Source organism: Myodes glareolus, chromosome 6, assembly GCF_982192425.1.
Source record: "Myodes glareolus chromosome 6, mMyoGla1.1, whole genome shotgun sequence".
In the NCBI taxonomy this organism is placed as follows: domain Eukaryota; kingdom Metazoa; phylum Chordata; class Mammalia; order Rodentia; family Cricetidae; genus Myodes; species Myodes glareolus.
Genome location: NC_142031.1, coordinates 101,085,872 through 101,105,301, shown reverse-complemented (window position 1 = coordinate 101,105,301; position 19,430 = coordinate 101,085,872). Strand labels below are relative to the sequence as shown.

The 19,430-nt window shown below is 47.9% G+C and overlaps 1 protein-coding gene across 1 annotated transcript in view; it reads left to right on the top strand.

Annotated features, from left to right (window-relative positions):
- The first annotated feature begins 2,515 nt into the window (after positions 1–2,515).
- Drc1 (dynein regulatory complex subunit 1) overlaps positions 2,516–19,430 on the top strand; it is a 34,589-nt gene continuing 17,674 nt past the window's right edge. Inside the window, exons 1-6 of the mRNA XM_087907424.1 lie at positions 2,516–2,719; positions 11,118–11,205; positions 11,996–12,108; positions 14,767–14,950; positions 17,197–17,334; positions 18,573–18,659. Coding sequence (XP_087763550.1) covers positions 2,565–2,719; positions 11,118–11,205; positions 11,996–12,108; positions 14,767–14,950; positions 17,197–17,334; positions 18,573–18,659 — 765 coding nt within the window. The 5' untranslated portion in view covers positions 2,516–2,564. The remainder of the gene's footprint in view (positions 2,720–11,117; positions 11,206–11,995; positions 12,109–14,766; positions 14,951–17,196; positions 17,335–18,572; positions 18,660–19,430) is intronic.

The window sequence follows — 19,430 nt, the reverse complement described above, 5'->3', positions numbered from 1 at the left end:
ACAGAGGTCCCAGATACGGAGAAGAAAGGTGTGAGGTCTGAGAGTCACCCGCAGCCCTCCCACACAAGCTAGACAGTACCTGTGCAGCGTTAGGGTCTGTTCACCACCTAACGTGCTCACTGCTTACTTGTCATGGATTTTTTTTTCCCCTGCACTATGTAGCTATTGCTGGCCTGAAATTTGCTTTGAAGACCACGACGGCTTGAATTCAGAGATCCTCTGCCTCTGCTGAACTAAAGGCATGCACCACCACACTTGGTTCTTTTGTTTCTTTTTCTTCTCTTTTCTTTACTCTTTTTTCTTTCTTTCTTTTTCTTTTTCTTTTCTTTTTTTTTTTTTTTGAGACAGGGTCTCATGTAGCCCAGGCTGCCCTCCCCCCACCAAGTTGCCACAAGTGGCCTTGAATTTCTGATTGTCCTCCCTCTATCTCACTTGAGCTTCTTGGAATTTTATGGTACCATTGTTCTTCCATCTCCCGTGTAGCAGTTCATTTCCCTTGACTATATCATGGCTCCTACTCACAGCCACAGCTAACTGCGTGCATATACACGCACACACAGACACATAACGTGAACCAGACGTGACAGAGCCTAGACCTCTAGGAGAGATTAACCCCGGAGGTTATAACAAAGCAGAGAACTTTGTAGAAGGCCCGAAATTATAGAAGCAGCTGCCCCTGTTCTCACCACTTCCGAGACTTAAACTGATACTTAAAATGAATTAATAGGAAAGAAAAAAATGGCTCCACTTGCCTTTTGGCAGGGCTTGTTCACAAAGGTCTTATCTTCCTGACCAGACGTTTTAAGTCAAGTAGACAAGACAGTAAATGCTTTTCTTGGCAGCTAAGGAAATAGCCTTCAAGGAATTGTGATTTGTCCAAGGGGGCAGGGCAAGTCCAGGACTAGCATCTGCATTCTAGAAACTTTCTTTAGCTGTCCATGGGCTGATGGGGTGAGACACAGTCTGAATGATACTGGTACAGTTTAGTCTAAAGGGCTGTAAGGAGTGGGGGTATCATCAAAACCTTCATCTAGCATGTGTGAGCCCCTACGTTCAACCTCCAATCTCTTGGGGGGATGAGGGAGTTGCTTTTGGCATAGTGTGGGATAGTGCCTTAAATGTAGCCAAGGCTGACCTAGACTTCCTGCCTCAACCTACCTCCCAGAGGACTTATTGTGAACCAATTGGTGTAGGGCAGTTTTTATTTTAATTAATTTAGAAACTAATTAATTAGATTATAATTAGTTAATCTAATTAATTATTAAGAGACAGGGCCCAAAAAATTATGAGTGCTCTATTTGCATGGACGATTTTAAGTCAGAGGAGGTTACCAGATCTCATTACAGATGGTTGTGAGCCACCATGTGGTTGCTGGGAATTGAACTCGGGACCTCTGGAGGAGCACCCGGTGCTCTTAACCACTGAGCCATCTTTCCAACCCCTAGGGATGTTTTTATTTTGTCTTGTGTGTCCTGTCCCTGGGGCTCCCGCTTGCTGGTGTGGACAAGCCCTTTACCACTAGGCTCTTTCACAAGCCCGCATGCAGGGTTTTAATTCTTTTTTTTTTTTTTAAACTTATTTATTTAGTATGTGTACAGCATTCCTTCCATGCCAGGTCTTATTATAGATGGGCTGTGAGCCACCATGTGGTTGCTGGGAATTGAACTCAGGACCTCTGGAAGAGCAGTCAGTGCTCTTAACCACTGAGCCACCTCTCCAGCCCATGGTTTTAATTCTTTTTCTTTTTTTTTCTTTCTTTTTTTTTTCCTGGACATCTATGGTTTTAATTCTTAATGAGAACATTTCAAAAAATGTTTACACGTATGTTTGTGTGTGCTTGAGTGCCTGCTGCAGGGTGTGAAGGTCAGAGGACAACTAGTTAGAACTGGTTCTTTTTTCATAGTGTGGGTTCCACAGATTGAACTCAAATGGTCAGTCTACTAGGCAAGAGACATCACCTGGCGAGCCATCTCGCCGACCCAGGGGACGCGCTGTGACTAAGGAATGTTTTTCTATAGACTGTTGCTTTGAGAGATCGGCGGTGTCCTGAGTCCCTTCTCCTAAGTCTTTCTCAAGCTCCTGGATGCAGGTGGGTGATGTTCGGACTTGGGCTCACACTTCCAAAAACAAACAAAAAACCCGCAGTGGGTTCTGCACTCACTCAAAACTCTGCTTGAGGATGGGACGCCGCTATCCCTAGCCTGGGCACAATGCTTTTCAGGCAGCAGGTCCTCAGTTACATTGGAGGAATGTGCATTTTAGAAATATTCATTGGTCAGTGGATGATGAGTTGGTTGTTCGAGTCAGAAAGGGATGAGGTGCCACTTGCTCCAGCTGCCTTCGTGGGGAAAGGCCAGCCCTTGTAAACTAACTTCAGCCAAAGCGAATAATATTGTATCCCAACTGGGATACAAAACTACAAAGCTTGGTGAGCACTGAAGAACTGCGCGCGCACAACTACGCCAGCTTCAGGTCACGTGGCTGCCTTCCCCTGGCAACGGCTTGTTCCTAGCAACCGGGCTGCGAGTCCACGCCGAGCCGTCAGCGGGCCGGAGACCGCTGCCATGAATCCGTCCGGAAACATTGGGGTCATAGACCAGAATGGGGAAGAACACCTAGCCACCGCGATTCACGGGCCCTCGGTGCATTCGGATAACCCGCAGGAGCGCATCCAGGCCCGGCGCCTGCGCATCGCCGCCCGCCAGGAATCCCGAAGGCGGTGAGAAGGGGAGGCGGGCTGATGCAATGGAGAGTGCAGAAGCTGGGGACAGGTTGGGTGGGAGCTCTACGGTGAGGGGTGGGTGTGCTCTAAGTGTTAGCAGGAAACGTCTTCTTCCAGAACTTTCAAATAGCGAGTTTTGGGACTGCTAGGCGTGGTAGCTCATGCCTGTAATCCCAGTACTGGAGAGGCAGAGGTAGGCAGACCTCTTTGAAGTCAAGGATAGCCTGGTCTACATAGTAAGGCTCTGTCTCCTCAAAACAAAATAAAATAAAGTGGAGTAAACGCTTTCATTGTAGTTAGTGGCCACACTCACTGGGCCCCTGGCCATGATGATCTATTGTAGCAAAGATCAGGATAGCTACTTATTTGTGTTTGCCGGAACTGATAGTCATTTTCAGACTCCATCCAGGCATTTTTAGTGCCAGACCCGTGAGTTAGGTGTAATGGGGGCTGCCATACCTGTACCCCCACCATACCTCCTAGACTCCGAAGTCTTTATTAGCTTCGGCCCAGTCAAAGGGACAGCCGTTTGGCTCCCACACCGTGAGAGCTCTTACCCAGACTTAACGTATCCTTGACTTCTAAGTAGTTCGTTTCAGTTTTACTGTTGGTGGAGTGGAAACATGACCTTTGGCTGAGTGTACAGATACAGCAGAAGCATAAGATGTTGGTGCCCATGTACCTTCATCCTAATTGTGTAAGGTCATGATGATGGTGTCAGTGGTAACTCAGATCTTTTTTTAATTGTCCTTCAGGAAAGGGCTGCAGGCATCATCAAACAGTATGTGTTTGCCTTTGTGTTTCAGGTTTTTCCTCCCGGGAACTGTGCCACCTCTTTAGTTATTAGGTTGGGGGATAAGAATTGGTTTTGGTTCAGGAACTGGGCAAGGCAGGAGCATCCTCAGTGTGTCTGTTGCTGCTGCGTTTTGCGGTAAACAGATGAACTGGACTCTTTGCCTGCCCTTCTGTTTGACTCCAAATGGTACAAGACAAAAGTTCCCTCAGGACAGTTATGCGTTAATGAGGGAGAGAGGACACATTAAAGTGAGCCAAGGGAGGAAGTAGCACTTTGAGCTGTGACAAGGATGGTAAGGAGGAAAGGAAAACAGTGGCTGTGGGACCTAAGCCTGGAGCCTGAGACAGAACTGGCTAGATTGTATTAAGATATTTATTGGCCGCGATAACGGTATCTGATTATGCCTCAACAAAATAAAGGCCACTTTCTCGACGGGAAGGGTGGCATTTTCACCCTCAAATCATTTTGCTTGCTGTTTGGGGAATAGTGTGAAGGGGCCAGAGGTGTAACTGAGGAGACAAGGAGGGAAGGGGACAGCTGCCCTGGCTCTGGTGAGGCACGGGCTTGGCCTGGACTCTTTGAGGTGGTGCTTTGGAGAGAAGCATTTGGATCTGATTGTTTTTATTTATTTGTGCCCCGACAATGCTAAGCATGCGTGGGCAACTGTTTACGGCGGTTCTCCAGTTGTTCCATCCTGGGCAGATGCTTGTGTTATTGTCCTACTCAAGTGTTACAAGGGAGAGGCGGCCCTTTGTTTGACCTGGCTGCCCGGCTAGCTTACACCCAAAATAACCACACAGAAACTGTATTTATTAAAACGCTGCTTGACCCATTAGCTCTAGTTTCTTATTGACTAATTATTACATCTTAATTTAACCCATTTTTATTAATCTGTGTACCGCCACATGACTGTGACTTACCTGCAAGAACAAGATTCTAACCAGCGTCCGTCTCAGGCAGGAGATCCCTGGTCTCTCTCTGCCCATCTTCCCAGCATTCAGTTCTGTCTTCTCCGCCTACCTAAGTTCTGCCCTATCAGGCCCAAAGCAGTTTCTTTATTCATTAACCAATGAAAGCAATACATGAACAGAAGAACCTCCTACACCATCCAAGATTCCACAGTCTTCCTTTTTGCTGTCTGTCCAGCATTTTCTGGCCCTTCCTCTTCACCTTATCCCATGCACTCCTCCAAGCAGTGCTATCTTTGGGTATCGGCTGTCATTCATTCTCATAGCATGGCTGAAGTATCTCAGGCACCATTCCCGTATCCTGTAGTTTGCTTCCTTCTGTAGATAGAGATGTTTCTTAATGTCATTGTTGCGCAGCCTGTATCTTCGTGTGGCGCCTAGAATCCTCCTGAGATACGCCATCTCAAACACATTCAGCTGCTGTTCTGAGGAGCGTTTCATTGTCCAGGTTTCAGAGTTGTAAGGAAGGCAGCTGAATACAGGTGTCTCATACACTTGTTATTTTGTTGTTGTCGTTGTGTCTCCTGCTGACCAAACCTTTCCTAGTGTCTGGAATGCAGCCCTTGCTGTCCCTATCTGCCTTTTGATCTCTGAAATAATTCCTTCCTTTGAACTGAGGTTTCCTCCCAGATAGACAAAGTTGACTGTTTGCTTGAGGTTTGATTCTTTATTACAATGTTAAAATCCCTGTGTGCCCTTCCCGTGTGTTGTGTCTCAGTCTTCTCAATGTTTACTTTCATACCAAGGTTCTCACTTACTTCCACCACTCTATGTACCATGGCCTGCAGCGCATTTGGACTTTCAGTAAGTAGTGCTGTATACTACGTATGTATGTATGTATGTATGTATGTATGTATGTATGTGTACAGACACACACACACACACACACACACACACATATATTAGCAAAACGCAAGTTATTGATTCACACACCACCTACCTGCACGCCTATCTCCTCGTCCTCTAGGGCTGTTGCTATTATTAATTCCAGTAATATATTAAAGAGTAGTGACGAGAGGACGCATCCCTGCAACACTCCTCAGATTGTCTTAAACTGATCACTTAGTTCTCCACAGACTTTTACTGATGCAAAGTATCTTTATAGGTATTTTCGAGTATTCTTACGATTTTCTCTGGGTACTTGTAGAACTTCATTATTTCTCAAAGTTCTTTCCTCCAAATGCTATTGAATGCCTTCTAGAAGTTGATGTACCAGACATATAAGTCTTTCCCAAATTCTTTGTATTTTTCTGCCAGTTGCCTCAAAGTGGAGATCTGATCAACTGTGCTCCTGTTAGCTCTGAATCCGCACTAGGATTTCCTCTGTTCTTTGCAGGACAATGGAGGAGGAGATCTTGCTGCTATGGCATAACAAACTAATGCCCCTGTAACCTGAGCAGTCAGTTTGTCCTTCTTGTGTATGGGAATTATGACTGAGTGCTTCCATTCTGTGGGAATCACTTCATGTTCCCATACCTCTCTGAAGAGTCTGAGAAATGCCTCAGCCCCTGAGTCTATTGTAGCCACCTACAACGCCTCCACCATGATGTCATCCACTCCTGGGCCTTCCTGTGTTTCACTCTCTTGATAGCTTCCTCTATCTCACTCCTGTCAATATTTAATATTTCCTCATTGTCTCTAGTGTTTGAGTGGCTGCCGAAGTGTTTCTCATTATAGTCTATGTTGAAAGCATTAGGGTCATTCATTGTATAGGGTGTCAAAGTATTGTCTCCATCTTTGCTTTACTTCCTCTGGTTCTGTTAGTAAATGACCTGCCCGTTTTTAATTACCCGAATCTGAGGAGCATATCTGGCAGTTATCCGTCTGACAGCTTCGTAGACAAGATGTTTTATTATGGAGTCTAGCCTCTTGGACCTCTTTCCATACACCTAGTATATACAGCTCTCTCCTCCTTCGCGCCTCTTTTGACCCCTGCACAGGTAGTTGTGGTGGTAAGACGCTGGCGGGACGGCGAGGCAGGACATTAAAGATTGGGTTTTGAACATGTTAAGCAAAGTTGGACATTGTAAAATACTGAAATTAAGAAGTCCTTTAGGCATTTGGAAATGCTCTCAGATTGAGGAGAGATTGTCTTTTTGTTATCTTTAGTAACCAAAGAATTAGCCCTCAGATGCTGCCCAGGTAGATCATTATGCAGAGAGGTTCTTAGTCAAGTCCCTCCTTGCCCCAGCACCATTAGCTCTCTTTGTTAATGTATACATAAGGTAAACATGATGCATTTGTAATACCTTTGGGGTAGGGATGTCTGTGCTAGGTGGTGATCCTGAACTCCCTGAAATTCTCCTGTCTCAGCCTTCCAAATGCTGGAGACTCTGGGGGACCCCACATCTGACATATTTGTCATAGTATTTGTCATAGTATTAAAATCAATTTTTATGCTTTATGGTAGTAGTATATTTCAAGTTTCTAAGTGATTGGGTATTTTGAGTAAAATAATTCTAAATCCTAAATGATCTTTATTGTCTCTGAATTGGGAGAATTTGTATAATCACATACTTGTATGTGTGTATAACTAACATTTCCCCCTTTTGAGATTCTAGCTTTATTTTCCCTTGCCTCAACAAGGTAGAAGGCAAGATCCAACTTCTGAAAGTTACCCTCTGACCTTCACATGTATGCCATGGTTTGAACATACACACACACCACACACAAATATAGAAATAATATTTTTTTAAAAAGATGATTGTCAGCTGGGTGTGGTGGCACATGCCTTTAGTTCCAGCACTCAGGAGGCAGAGGCAGGCAGATCTCTGTGAGTTCCAGGACAACCTGGCCTACAAAGCGAGTTCCAGGACATCCAGGGCAACATAGAAAAACCCTGTCTTGAAAAGCAGAAAAAAACAAATAAACGAAAAACAAAACAAAAAAAATAGTTATCATCAGGTGTGGTGTCTATAGTCCCAGTGCTCAGAAGGCAAGGCAAGCAAATCTCTGAGTTCAGGACCAGCTTTGTTAAAATATGGAGTTCCAGGTCAGCCAAGGCTATGTAGTGAGACCCTGTATCAAAACAAGATAAAATGAAGCTGGGCAGTGGTGGCGCACACCTTTAATTCCAGCACTCGGGAGGGGGAGGTAGAGGCAGGCGGGTCTCTGTGAGTTAGAGGGCAGCCTGGTCTATAAGAGCTAGTTCCAGGACAAGCTCCAAAGCTACAGAGAAACCCTGTCTCAAAAACAAAACAAAACAAAATAAAATACCAAAAACAAATAAATAAAATGCAACACTAAAGAGGCCTGGAGAAATGGCTCAGCAGTCAACAGCAGTGACTGTTCCTTCGGAGGACCCAGGTTTGTTTTTAACACCGCATGGCAGGTCACAGCTGTTCCAGGAGATCCAACGCCCTCTTCTGGTTTCTGTGGGCACTGGGCATGCATATGGTGCACAGACACACATGCAGACAAACACCCTTTGACATAAAATAAAATAATAATCACAAAGAAACTGTTCAGCCAATGGAGGAACTAGGTCTCTTCCAGATAAGGAGAGGGTGCAGCTCAGCCGTCAATCATGGGCCAATTCCCAGCGCAAAAGGAAGAAAGGGAGTGGAGGGGCGAGAGGGGAAGATGTGGAGAAAAAGAAGGAAGGAGGGAAGGAGGGTCCATTCCAAAGTAGAGAGAAGTGCCTCCAAGCTTCCAGGACAAAGAAGATGAGCCAGGTGTGGTGGTACATGCCACTGACTCCAGTATTGGCGAAGCTGAAGCAAATGGATCAAGAGTTCCAGGCTATCCTGAGCTACACAAGGAGAGCCTGTCACAAAGAAACCAACAGCCACCAACAAAACAGGACAACAGAGTATGACCACGCCCAGCATCCTGTCAGTGCTGGAAGTTAGATGTTCCAACCCAGGCCTATTTTCTATTTTCCCAGCCTCTGGTGGGTGATTTTTATTTTTATATTTATTTATTTTATGTTATGTTATATGATAGTTTTGCCTGCATAAATGCATATATACCACATGCATGCCTTATACAGCTGGGGAGATCAGCAGAGGGCATTGGATCCCTGGAACTAGAGTCGTGGCTAATTTCGAGGCAGGTGGGTGCTGAGATCTGAACCCAGATCCCCTGCGAGAACAAGTGTTCTTAGCCACTGAGCCATCTCTCCAGTCCTGTATGTAGTGTGTGTGTGTGTGTGTGTGTGTGTGTGTGCTTTAAACTCATAGCACATTTTAGTTTGGTCTTACCTCATTTCAAGGGGCTGTTGGTCGCGTGTGGTCAGTGGCCACCACATTGGCCAGTATAGTGCCCAGGAGGTGAAAACGGATGAATTAAAGCAGCCAAGGGGTTGAAATAGAATCTCGGTGAGAGTTTGTGGCCGCCACTTTCCTCCCTGAACCCCTGATCTTTGTTCCAGGGATTAGCTGGAGGTATTTACACAGATGGTTATTGATTGATTGATCGTCAGTGTAGGAAGTTTGAGGTGCTCATGGGGATGCAGGTAAGTTAGCCTGGCAATGTCCTAGCAGAAGGGAACAACTGGTGCTCTTTCCAGAAAAGCGAAAGGTGAGTTCAGATCAGGAGCCGGAGTGAAAAGCCTTGCCGAGGAGGATTGGGGTTAAGATTTAGAGCCCAATGGGGCCTCTCAGCTCTCTTATCTCAAAAATGGGCGGGGCTGTACTTTGGACAAAGTGGGTGGAGTTGAGGCCGGTGAAGGGCTCTCCTTGTTTCCTGATGAATGCTGGAATCCTGACCTTTAAAATCTTTCCCAGTCTGTTGGGAGAATAGGGGTGTATCCTGGATAGCTTTTTTTTTTTTCCAAGACAGGGTTTCTCTGTGTTGCTTTGGAGCCTGACCTGGAACTAGCTCTTGTAGACCAGGCTGGCCTCGAACTCACAGAGATCCACCTGCCTCTGCCTCCCGAGTGCTGGGATTAAAGGTGTGCGCCACCACTGCCCGGCATATCCTGGATAATTTAAAATCAGCCTGACACAAGCTAGAGTGATCTGAGAGGACAAACCCCAATTAAGAAAATGCCCCCCTAAAATTGGGCTGCCGGCCAGCCTGGAGGGCATTTTCTTAGTGATCAGTAGGGGAAGGCTCAGCCCATTGTGGGTGGGGCCAGCCTGGGGTTGGCGATCCTGGGTTTTACAGGAAAGCAGACTAAGTAAGCCATGAAGTAAGCAGCTCCCCTTCCTGGCGTCTGCAGGTTCCTGCCCCGTGTGGATTCCTGTCCCAGCTTCCTTTAATGATAAACAGTGACACAGAAGTTTAAACCAAATAAACCCTTTCCTCCCCCATTTGCTTTTTTTAATCATAGTGTTTCACCCCAACAATAGAAACCCTAACTAAGACAGGATGTAACTGGGCTCCTAGGGGGTCTATGCTGAGGGGTCCCCGCAGCTGACTCTGTCAGCGACCCTCTGACGGAAGTGGTGGTGAAGGCAGGAACGGAATTTATTCCTAATGTGGCCGCACTGGATGGGAAATGGCAATGAGGTAACTGAAAAGTTTGTTCCTGGCCCCTAGCTCTCAGGCTGTGGTTTTCTGGTGGACCATTCTCTCGGGACCAGTGAGGCAGGGCCTGCCAGAAATAAGAAGTCCGTGCTGCCCTGGGCTGGTTTTAGTTCTCATGCATAGCCATTTGCCATGCATACTGGTTTCCTCCTGAACCCAAGGTGAAGCTTAAGGGACTGATTCAGAGAAAAGGGAGGTCAGAAAGGTGAAAGTGGGCATCAGCTGGCATCCACACTGCTGGTCATCATGTAGACAAGTGGCACATGGAGGAGATGCCAGTCACCAGGCGCCATCTTGGTAAAGTCCTCCTGCTGTGACAAAGGCAACTTGAGGGGCATTCATTTCAGCTCATTGTTCATAGCAGGGAAGGATGCCAGCCCAGGATGGTGGGTGGTGATTCTTCCCATCTCGGCTGTGTCAAGACAGACTCCATGTACAGTCCAAATACCTGTCTCCTAGGTGATTCCAGGCCCCGTAAACCGACAGCTTAGCCAAAGCTGGGCTTGGTAATGCTCTCCTTTCCTTATATTTGCTTCTAGTATGGGGGGTTTGTTTTTCTTTCTTTCCTTTTTGTTTTTACTTTTTGTTTTGTTTTTTGAGATAGGGTTTCACTGTATAGACCAGGCTGGCCTTAAATTTAGAGATCCAGCTGCCCCTGCCTCCTGGGATTAAAGGCCTGTGCCCCACTGGCTGTTGTTTTGTTTCTTGAGACTGGGTCTCTCCACACAGCCTCGGCTCTCCTAGAACTTACTTGTTAAATGCATCCAGTGTTTTTATTATCATTGTGTGTGTATGGCAATTTTTTCCCTTTTTGTGATTCCGGGGATTGACCCCAGAGCTTTGCTCATGTTGGGAAAGCTTTTACCACTGAGCTATGTCTCTAGTTCTTGGGAGTTCCATTAGCTAAGTCTGGTATTCTGCACCATGTCTGCAATCTCAGCACTTGGGATCAGAGAGACAGCTGGGTCTTTTCAAGTTCAGGGCCAGCCTGATTTACACATCAAGTTTCAGCCAGCTAGGGATACATACCTGCGTCTCCCCACAAAAGAAAAAAAATAACATTCAAGCGGTCTGTTTTTAGGTATATGAAGTGTTTAAAGACGGAGCACAAACACTCGCGATAACAGCAACATCCTGCTTTGGTTTCTCCCTGCCACAGGGAGGCCCTGGGAGAGTATCTAGACGGGAAGAAGGAGAACGAGGAAGAGCAAAGCAAGAGCTACAAACAGAAGGAAGAGAGCAGACTGGTACGAGCTGGCGACATCAAGTCCCTTAGTGTGGTCTTCACAGATGGGGGGAGGACAGGCAGGTGGGCAGGTGGGCGGGCGGGCAGGCGGGCACCACCCCTTCTGTGTTGCTGTCTCTAAATGGGGCTGAACTGGAGTCTGTCAGGTTGGGGGTTGCCTAGGGGGTGAGCTTTCAAATTGTGGGGTTTTGTCAGGAAAGGTGGAGCACATATATAGTGCCATTGTCCAGGAAATTGTGGCAGGAGCATTGTTGTGTGTCTAAGATTGGTCTAGGATAGAGTGTGAGCCTGTCTCAAAAACAAACAAGAGACAGGCTGGGGATGGCTCGGTGTTTAAAGCGTTTGCATCCAAAGCATAAGGGCTGGAGTTCAGATCCCCAGAACTCACGTAAATTTTGAGTGGGTAGGGCAGTAGAGACAAGGGATTCCAAAGCAAGCTGGCTTGGGATTTGCTATGTAGACCAGGTTGCCCTTAAAACCAGAGACCCACCTGCCTCAGCTTTCTGAGTTCTAGGATTAAGGGCGTGCGCTCCCACACCCAGCCTTAACTTTTTAAAATATATAGTTACATTTTATTTATTTATTTTATGTGCCTGGGGTGTATGTGCCCTGGTGTATATGGCACTCAGAAGACAATTTGTGGGAGTCGGTTCTACAGTGTAGGGTTTGGGGACTGAACTCAAGTTATATCTAGTTTGGCAGCAAGAACCCTTACCAGTGAGCTTATTAGCCCTCTTAAATTCTTTACAGAATGTTCTAGCTTTACAGATTCTCATCTGTTTGTTTTTCAGAAATTGACTAAACTGCTGCTCTGTGGTACTGAGTTGGTAACAAATATCCAGGTGGCTACAGACATCAGAGAGATCCATAGGAGGGTTGAAGAAGAGGAGATCAAGCGTCAGCGGTGAGGCATCGACTGCGCTTGCGCACTGCGGATGTCCTTAGATTCTTCTGAGTCCCAAGCACTTTGTTTTAGAATTGAAATATAAAGAACCTCAGGAAGTCACACAAGGAGGCTTTAGGGTTTCTCTGCAGAGGTCAGAAGAAACTCAACAGGCTTAGGTTGGGCTGAAAAGGCCAAGAAGGGTCTGAATGTTGAGTAGGTGTTTTAGGCAGAGATGTGCAATCTCAGAACGCGCTTGGGAGGCAGATGTGGCTCCAACAGCCCCAAGAATGCCTTTTTTTTTTCTCCTGTAGCTTTGAAACTTGTCCTGGGACTAGCTCTCGTTAGTCCAGGCTGGCCTCGAACTCACAGAGATCCGCCTGCCTCTGCCTCCCGAGTGCTGAGATTAAAGGCGTGAGCCACCACCGGCCCGAGAATGACTCTTGCAGGTGCAGTTTGCTGAGTAGGCGCTGCTGACAAAGCAGGTGATGACTGCGGGGGCGGGGGTGGAGGATGCATTCATTCATCTGAAGCCTCTGCCAACAAACTTTTTTTTTTTTCCCTGTTGTTCTGAAGCTGCAGCCGAATTGATGGAAACCTGGGCTTGGAGTGCCCCCTAGTGTTCCATCTGCAGAGGCGACTAGGGCTGAGATGAGGCACAGATGAAATAGCACTTTGAAACAAAGTGTCCGTGTGCACTGGGTTTTCTTCCTCTTATCCTGGCTTCCCTGCTCTTAGAAAACAGTGGGAAACAGCACGGCTTGTTTACTTCAGTCTTTCATACAGGACCATTACCTGAAGCAATGAGGAAAAATGATATTACTGTGGCTGGCTCTTAGTGAAAATTTGGAGAGGACAGGCAAAACAAACAAACAAACAAAAACAAAACAGCAACAACAAAATCAACCAAGAAGCTCGATATTAAATCAATTAAACGAGCAGACTCACAGGTAGCTCAGCGTTACATTCACATGTAGCAACATTTTTTAGAAAACAAAAGAAATATTGGCAGTATGGGATATGATTATAGAATATTTATGTTGTGGCTCCTGTCATTAAAGAAGTTTGTGCCCTTTAAGGTGACAATCATATAGAGTTACAGGCGTTCACTGGTGTGGTCCTGGCCACCATTTTCAGAAGAGCTCCTGCCTCAGCTCTGATACTGACTTCTCTACTGAATCCTCAGTGTGCCCCTGCGCTGGGCCTCTTTGGAATCTCTATCAGGCACTCCTGATTTTGTTACTGATGATGGAAGGGGAGCGATCAGACACCCAAGGCTGTGCTGTTAATGAAAGCTTATCGAAGAGTTTAAGAGCTGGGTGTGGTGGTCATGCCTGGATTCTCCTCGGTGCTGGAAAGTTGAGGTAGGAGAGTAGCCTCAATTGTGAAGCCACTCAGAGGTACCTACTGGGTTCCAGGCCAGGCTGGACTGCAGCTGAGATACTCAGCAAAAAGAATTTAAGTATCACTTGTGATGTGGTAGTCAGGTACTGAGCCCCCAAACAATATGTCATTTTATTAATCCTAGCAACGGGCACGCAAAGGCCACGAAGGTAGATGTCTCATCCTCTGCGCTGCACAGAGGGAGTAAAACGAGGTTTGCAGAGATTAAGTGGCTTGTCTCGAGTCTACTCACAGTAATGTCAGGATTTGATTCTAAGTTGTTGGCAATAATCCTAAGCATCACTGTCTCACCCTGCCCAGCTGGCTTGATGTGAATGCACGGAGGTGCTTTATTTAGCATTGACTTGTTTTAAATCAGGGTAGGCGTTTATGAAGAAGAGGTTTTGTCTGAGCCCCTTGTCTTGATGCTTTGACAAAATACCTGACAAGATAGCTTAGGGAAGGGAGGACTTCTCTTGGCTCCCAGTTTGGGGTCACAGTCCACCGTGGGAGAGACGTCAGGTCAGCAGGAGCTCGAGGGAGCTGGTCATACGGCGGCTGAAGCCAATAGGTAGAGAGAGATGAGCGCTGGTACTCAGTTCAGCTTCCCTCGGCTCAGCTTCTTCTGATTCAGCCTCGGGCTTCAACCCTTTAACCTTTGCATTGGTGGGGCCCATATTTAGAGCTGGTTTCCCCACCTCAGTTGACACACCTTACAGACACACCCAAAGGTTTGTTTCCATGGTGATTCTAAACCCCATTGAGCTGACACACAATATCAGCCACCGCAGATTTCAGTATGGATGTGTGGGCATGAAAAGCCGGGGAAGAGACATGGAAGGTGGTGGTCCGGGCCTTAGTGTATGGGCTGTCAACAGACCAACTTGCTGTTGATCTGTCTTGGCAAGTGCTTGACATAGGTTACTTGGGGTGAAGCCTTAAACTGAAAGAAAGGGTGTGGAGACAGCTCTGGGGTACAGGGACTTGGCCCAAGGCTGATGGACTGAGTTCATCTGTGGGCCCCACACAGTGGAAGCCAAGACTGACTTCTTCAAGTTGATCCTTTGTTCTCTACACACAGCCTGTGGCACATGTCTGCGCGCACACATATGTGCATGTACACACACACACAAACATACTAGATAAATAAAATTCAGTACAAAATTAAGCCAAAAGCCATTTCCCCGGAGTTTGGTTTTGCTCTGGGTAAGGGTCTGAGGAAAGAGCCTGGACCATGCAGCCTCTGCCATGCTCTCAGGAGAAGTCCCAGAGTGCCCTGCACTTTTCTCTTTACAGACTCGAGAAGCTGGAGAATGAAGTTAAGACCAGCCAGGACAAATTTGACGAGATCACGGCCAAGTGGGAGGAGGGCAGACAGAAGCGGATTCCTCAGGAACTGTGGGAGATGCTCAACACCCAGCAGGTGCACTGTGCTGGGCTTATAGAGGACAAGAACAAGCTGATCAGCGAGCTGCAGCAGGTGAGGGGCTGCAGCAGGTGAGGGGCTGCAGCAGGCGAGGGGCTGCAGCAGGCGAGGGGCTGCAGCAGGCGAGGGGCTGCAGCAGGCGAGGGGCTGCAGCAGGGGAGGGGCTGCAGCAGGCGAGGGGCTGCAGCAGGCGAGGGGCTGCAGCAGGCGAGGGGCTGCAGCAGGCGAGGGGCAGCAGCAGGCGAGGGGCTGCAGCAGGCGAGGGGCTGCAGCAGGCGAGGGGCTGCAGCAGGCGAGGGGCTGCAGCAGGGGAGGGGCTGCAGCAGGCGAGGGGCAGCAGCAGGCGAGGGGCAGCAGCAGGCGAGGGGCTGCAGCAGGGGAGGGGCTGCAGCAGGGGAGAGGCTGCAGCAGGGGAGGGGCAGCAGCAGGTGAGGGGCTGTAGCAGGTGAGAGGCTGCAGCAGGTGAGGGGTTGCAGCAGGTGAGGGGTGGGCCTCCATCCCGACTGAGGGGGCGTGGCCTGGCAGTCCCTGGCTTTTCCTGCCTCACTTTCTCATCTTGCCTGTGACACAGTTGAAGCCAGGCGTGGTGATATACACCTGTAATCCCAGCACTTGGGAGGCTGTTGGGGAGAGTAAGTCAAGGCCAGTTGGGCTACAGCAATGAGATGATGTTGGAAAGAAAAAAGAGAAACCCCCCTGTTTGTACTTTTATGCTAAGCGGTGGCAGGCATGCCGGCTCTCTCAGGAAGCTGCCGAGCTCTGTCGACTCACCTGTATGCCCCGCTTTACTCCGGTGACTGTTCCTTTAAGCTCTCAGAAAGTCTTGAGTCTGGCACAGGTTCCATTTGTCTATTTTTAATTTTTGCTCCCACTACAAATCCACTGTCCCAAAGCTTTTCCTGATTTCTTCCACTGTTTTAAGCTTTGCTTTTAAGTTTTTTATTCCATCTGTGTTAACTTTTTATGACATAAGGTGAGAGCAGTGTTTCATGTTTTACATGCGGACTGTCCAGCTATTTCAATAATGTGTCTTTTTGGTTTTTTAAACATATTCAGTTTCTGGGCACAGTCTCATATAGTCCAGGTTGGCTTTGAAATCAGTCTGTAATTGAGAATGACCTTGAGCTTGCCTCTGCCTCCGAAGTACCGAGGTTAGAGGTGTGTGTGTCAGGGTACTCGGCTTATGTGGAGCTACGGATCAAAGCCAGGGCCAACCGCATGCACAGTGAGCGCTTGCTCTACCAACTAAGCTACACCTCTGGCTCCAGTAACATTGAGAGGGCTCTCACCACAGTGTGGGCTGCTGAAAACCCCTTGGGTTGAGGCAAGGGCTGTAGCTGAGAGGAAGTGCTTGTCTCGCACTAGGCTTCCCCCTGCACTGCTTGCCTCTGCCTTCCAAGTGCTGGGATTTAAAGATGTATACCACTGTACTAGGCCTTTTCTCCTGGGCCACCAACCAGCTCCCCAAGTCATGACACAGACTTGTTATTAGTTTTGAAGGTTCAGCCTAGTTTAGGCACGGTTCTGGCTAGCTCTTTTAACTTAAATTAACCTCTTGCTCTTTATCTACCTTTTGCCTCTGGACTTTTTACTTTCTTTCTGTATATCTTACTTGCACTGCTTCTCCTGTCTGCTGGCTGGTGGCTGCCTGGCTTCTGCCCTGGGCGTGTTCCTTGTATTCTTCTCTTCCTTCTCTTGTTCTTCCTTCTCTCTCCTTCCCTTTCCTCTCTCACCTTTTCTCCCTCCCCCGCCCCACCTAGATTTCTCCTCCTATTTATTCTCTCTGTCTGGCAGCTCTGCCTATCCTTTCTCCTGCCTCGCTATTGCCTGTTCAGTTCTTTATTAGACTAGTCGGGTGCCTTAGGTAGGCAAGGTGAACCAGATACATCATTCCATAGTCAAACACACATCCTTACATCATTAAACAAATGCAGATAAACAAGAATAACACAGCTTTACATAGTTAAACTAATATTCTGCAGTTAGACAAATGTAACTCATCTTTGCCTATTTAAAATAATTCCACAACAAACCACCACACTTGGATATTTTTTTTAACCAAGTCTTGCTATTTAGGCCAGACCAGCCATGAGCCCACTATGAAACCCAGAGTGGCCTCAAACTCACTTAGTAACCAGGGTCGATTCACGCTCACCATCCTCCTGTCTCTAGGCCACGCTGTCACGCTCGCCTTAATTCCACGTGTTTGCAGGTTTGGATGGAGGCGCTGGGTGAGTGTGCTTGGAAGCTCTTGTTCCTGCCTCCGTTTCTGACCGACTTCTGCCTATGCCCCACTCAAGGAGTTAAAAATAAAGGACGACCAGTATGTGAAGGACTTGAAGAAACAGTCGGACGACATCAGCCTGCTTCTGGAGAGGATGGAGGAGCAAGTGAAGAACGCGATGAAGAACTTCCGTCAGGAGCTCAATCACATCGAGGTGAGGTTTGAGGTTTGTGGGGACACTGGGAGGACAGCTGCACCTGTCCTGACAGTCTGGGGGGGCAATGGCTCCGACCTCTGATTTCTTTCCGATTTTAGGGTTTGCTTGCTCATTCATTCCTTTATTCAGTAAGTGATAGTCAGGCGCTTAGTGTATGGCAGGCGCGGTTCCAGGGGCAGGTGGGACAGCCGTGAGCAAAGCAGAGCCCCCGTTGGAGCCTGTCGTCTCCCGGGAGGCAGCCAGAAGGACACACGTACACTCCTAGGCATGTGATTGGCTGGTGCTAATGAGTACTGTGGAAGAGCAGACAGGGCAGAGTATGTGCAGTCAACTTTCTGTGTCGGTGACAAATCCCAGAACCGGATGACTTAAGGGGAAAGGTCTGGCTTTTGCTGATGGGTTCAGTTGGTTCTGTCCATCGTGATGGAGAAGATGTGGCCGAGCAGTTGTGTTCATGTGAAGGGGCAGCAGAGCAGCATATGCCTGCACTAAAGAATGCCCTCACCTCCCCTTATCCCACCCAGACCCCCCCTTCTTTTATGTAGGGTCCCAATCTCCTGTGCCACCCATATTCAGGGTGCTTCTTTTCTTAGTCTCAGACTGCCCAAGAGGTGTGCTCGAAGCTGTCTCCCCGGAGCCTCTGTTCAGGCTGACAGTAGAGATGAACCACAGAGAGTGAGGGACGTCAGTGCTCCAGAACCACAGTCAGTGGAGCTGGGTGCTGGTGTGTGGCGGTGATGTGAGGGGGTGGGGACAGGAAGGGACTAGCAGGAATCAGAGATTATTGTCTTGAAAGACACGTTCAAGACTGAGATTGTGTTTTAGGTCTTCCAAAATCAGGAGAGAGACAAGAGAGCCAGGGCGCTCCCGATCGTCACCCTCTGCATTTTCACGGTGGCAGGCATTCACAGTCTGCATGTTGTCTTTGCCGTTGTGGCAATGCTATCAAGGCCGAGGTGCCTGCCAAGCTTTGCCCTGTGGTTGCCCCCCAAGCACTTCTTTTGCCTCCAGCACCAGGCCTCCGATAGGCTAAGCCGTGGGACTCTGGGCAAGCTTCCTCTCAGCATTTGTGAGAAGTATGCCAATGCTAACTTCCATTCAATCCTTTCAGCAGCCATTTGGCCACATGAAATTTGGCAACTTCATGTTTGTGTGTGACTTCATCTATATGACTGGGCCCCATTCCCCCTGCAATGGAAGCAGACATCAGGACATTTTTCCTCTCTTTATTGTAGAAAGCCTTTGAGTTGGAACGTCAAGAGCTACTGTCCAGTAATAAGAAGAAATGGGAACGAGCGCTGCAGGCTCACAATGCCAAGGAGGTAAAGGGGTGGGTGAGTGGGTGGGAGTGTCCAGGGTGACCTGTGGACCCATGGGTGGTATTGGATATGGCTGAACCCTGAGTCTCAAGTACCTTGGGTAGGACTTGTGTGGCCCATGCTTTTTTCTGGGCTTCATCATTAGTCAGTGTGGCTTCAGAGCTGAGTGTGTCCAATGGCTTTCCACCATCTCATCATTATCTTCTTGGGTATCCACTCCAGTCCTAGTATCTGTGACCCAAGAAAGTGCTTTTCTTTTCTTTCTTTTTCTTTCTTTTTTTTTGGAGAGAGAGGGTCTTATATAGGTCAGGATGGCCACAAACTTTCTATATATGATCAGGAGTGACTTTAATCTCTGCCTCCATCCGCTGAGTGCTGGGATCATAGGTATTGTTATGGTTTAGATAAGATACTATGGTTACCCAAGTGGCTGTGGGCAATGGGCCACAATGGGTAGTGGGTCCCAGGCAGGGAGCTGCGTGGCGGAAGAGAGACCTTGGCAAGTCAGCTGGACCCAGGAGGAGTCACGGGTGAGAAACAGAGATGGATAGGCATGCAGAGAAAGTGGGTATTTATTTAGTGGGTTATGGAGGGGAAAGGGGAAAAGAGGGAAGAAGAACAGAGAGAGGGGTTGGGAGAGGGCGGGGCTTGTCTCTTAAAGGGACAAGGTACCCAGGTGACAGACCAGGCCAGCAGATCTTAACAGGTATGCAATGTTATGTCTGCTCTATGAAGTACTAGGGCCCAACCCAGGGCTTCCTGTGTACTTACTGA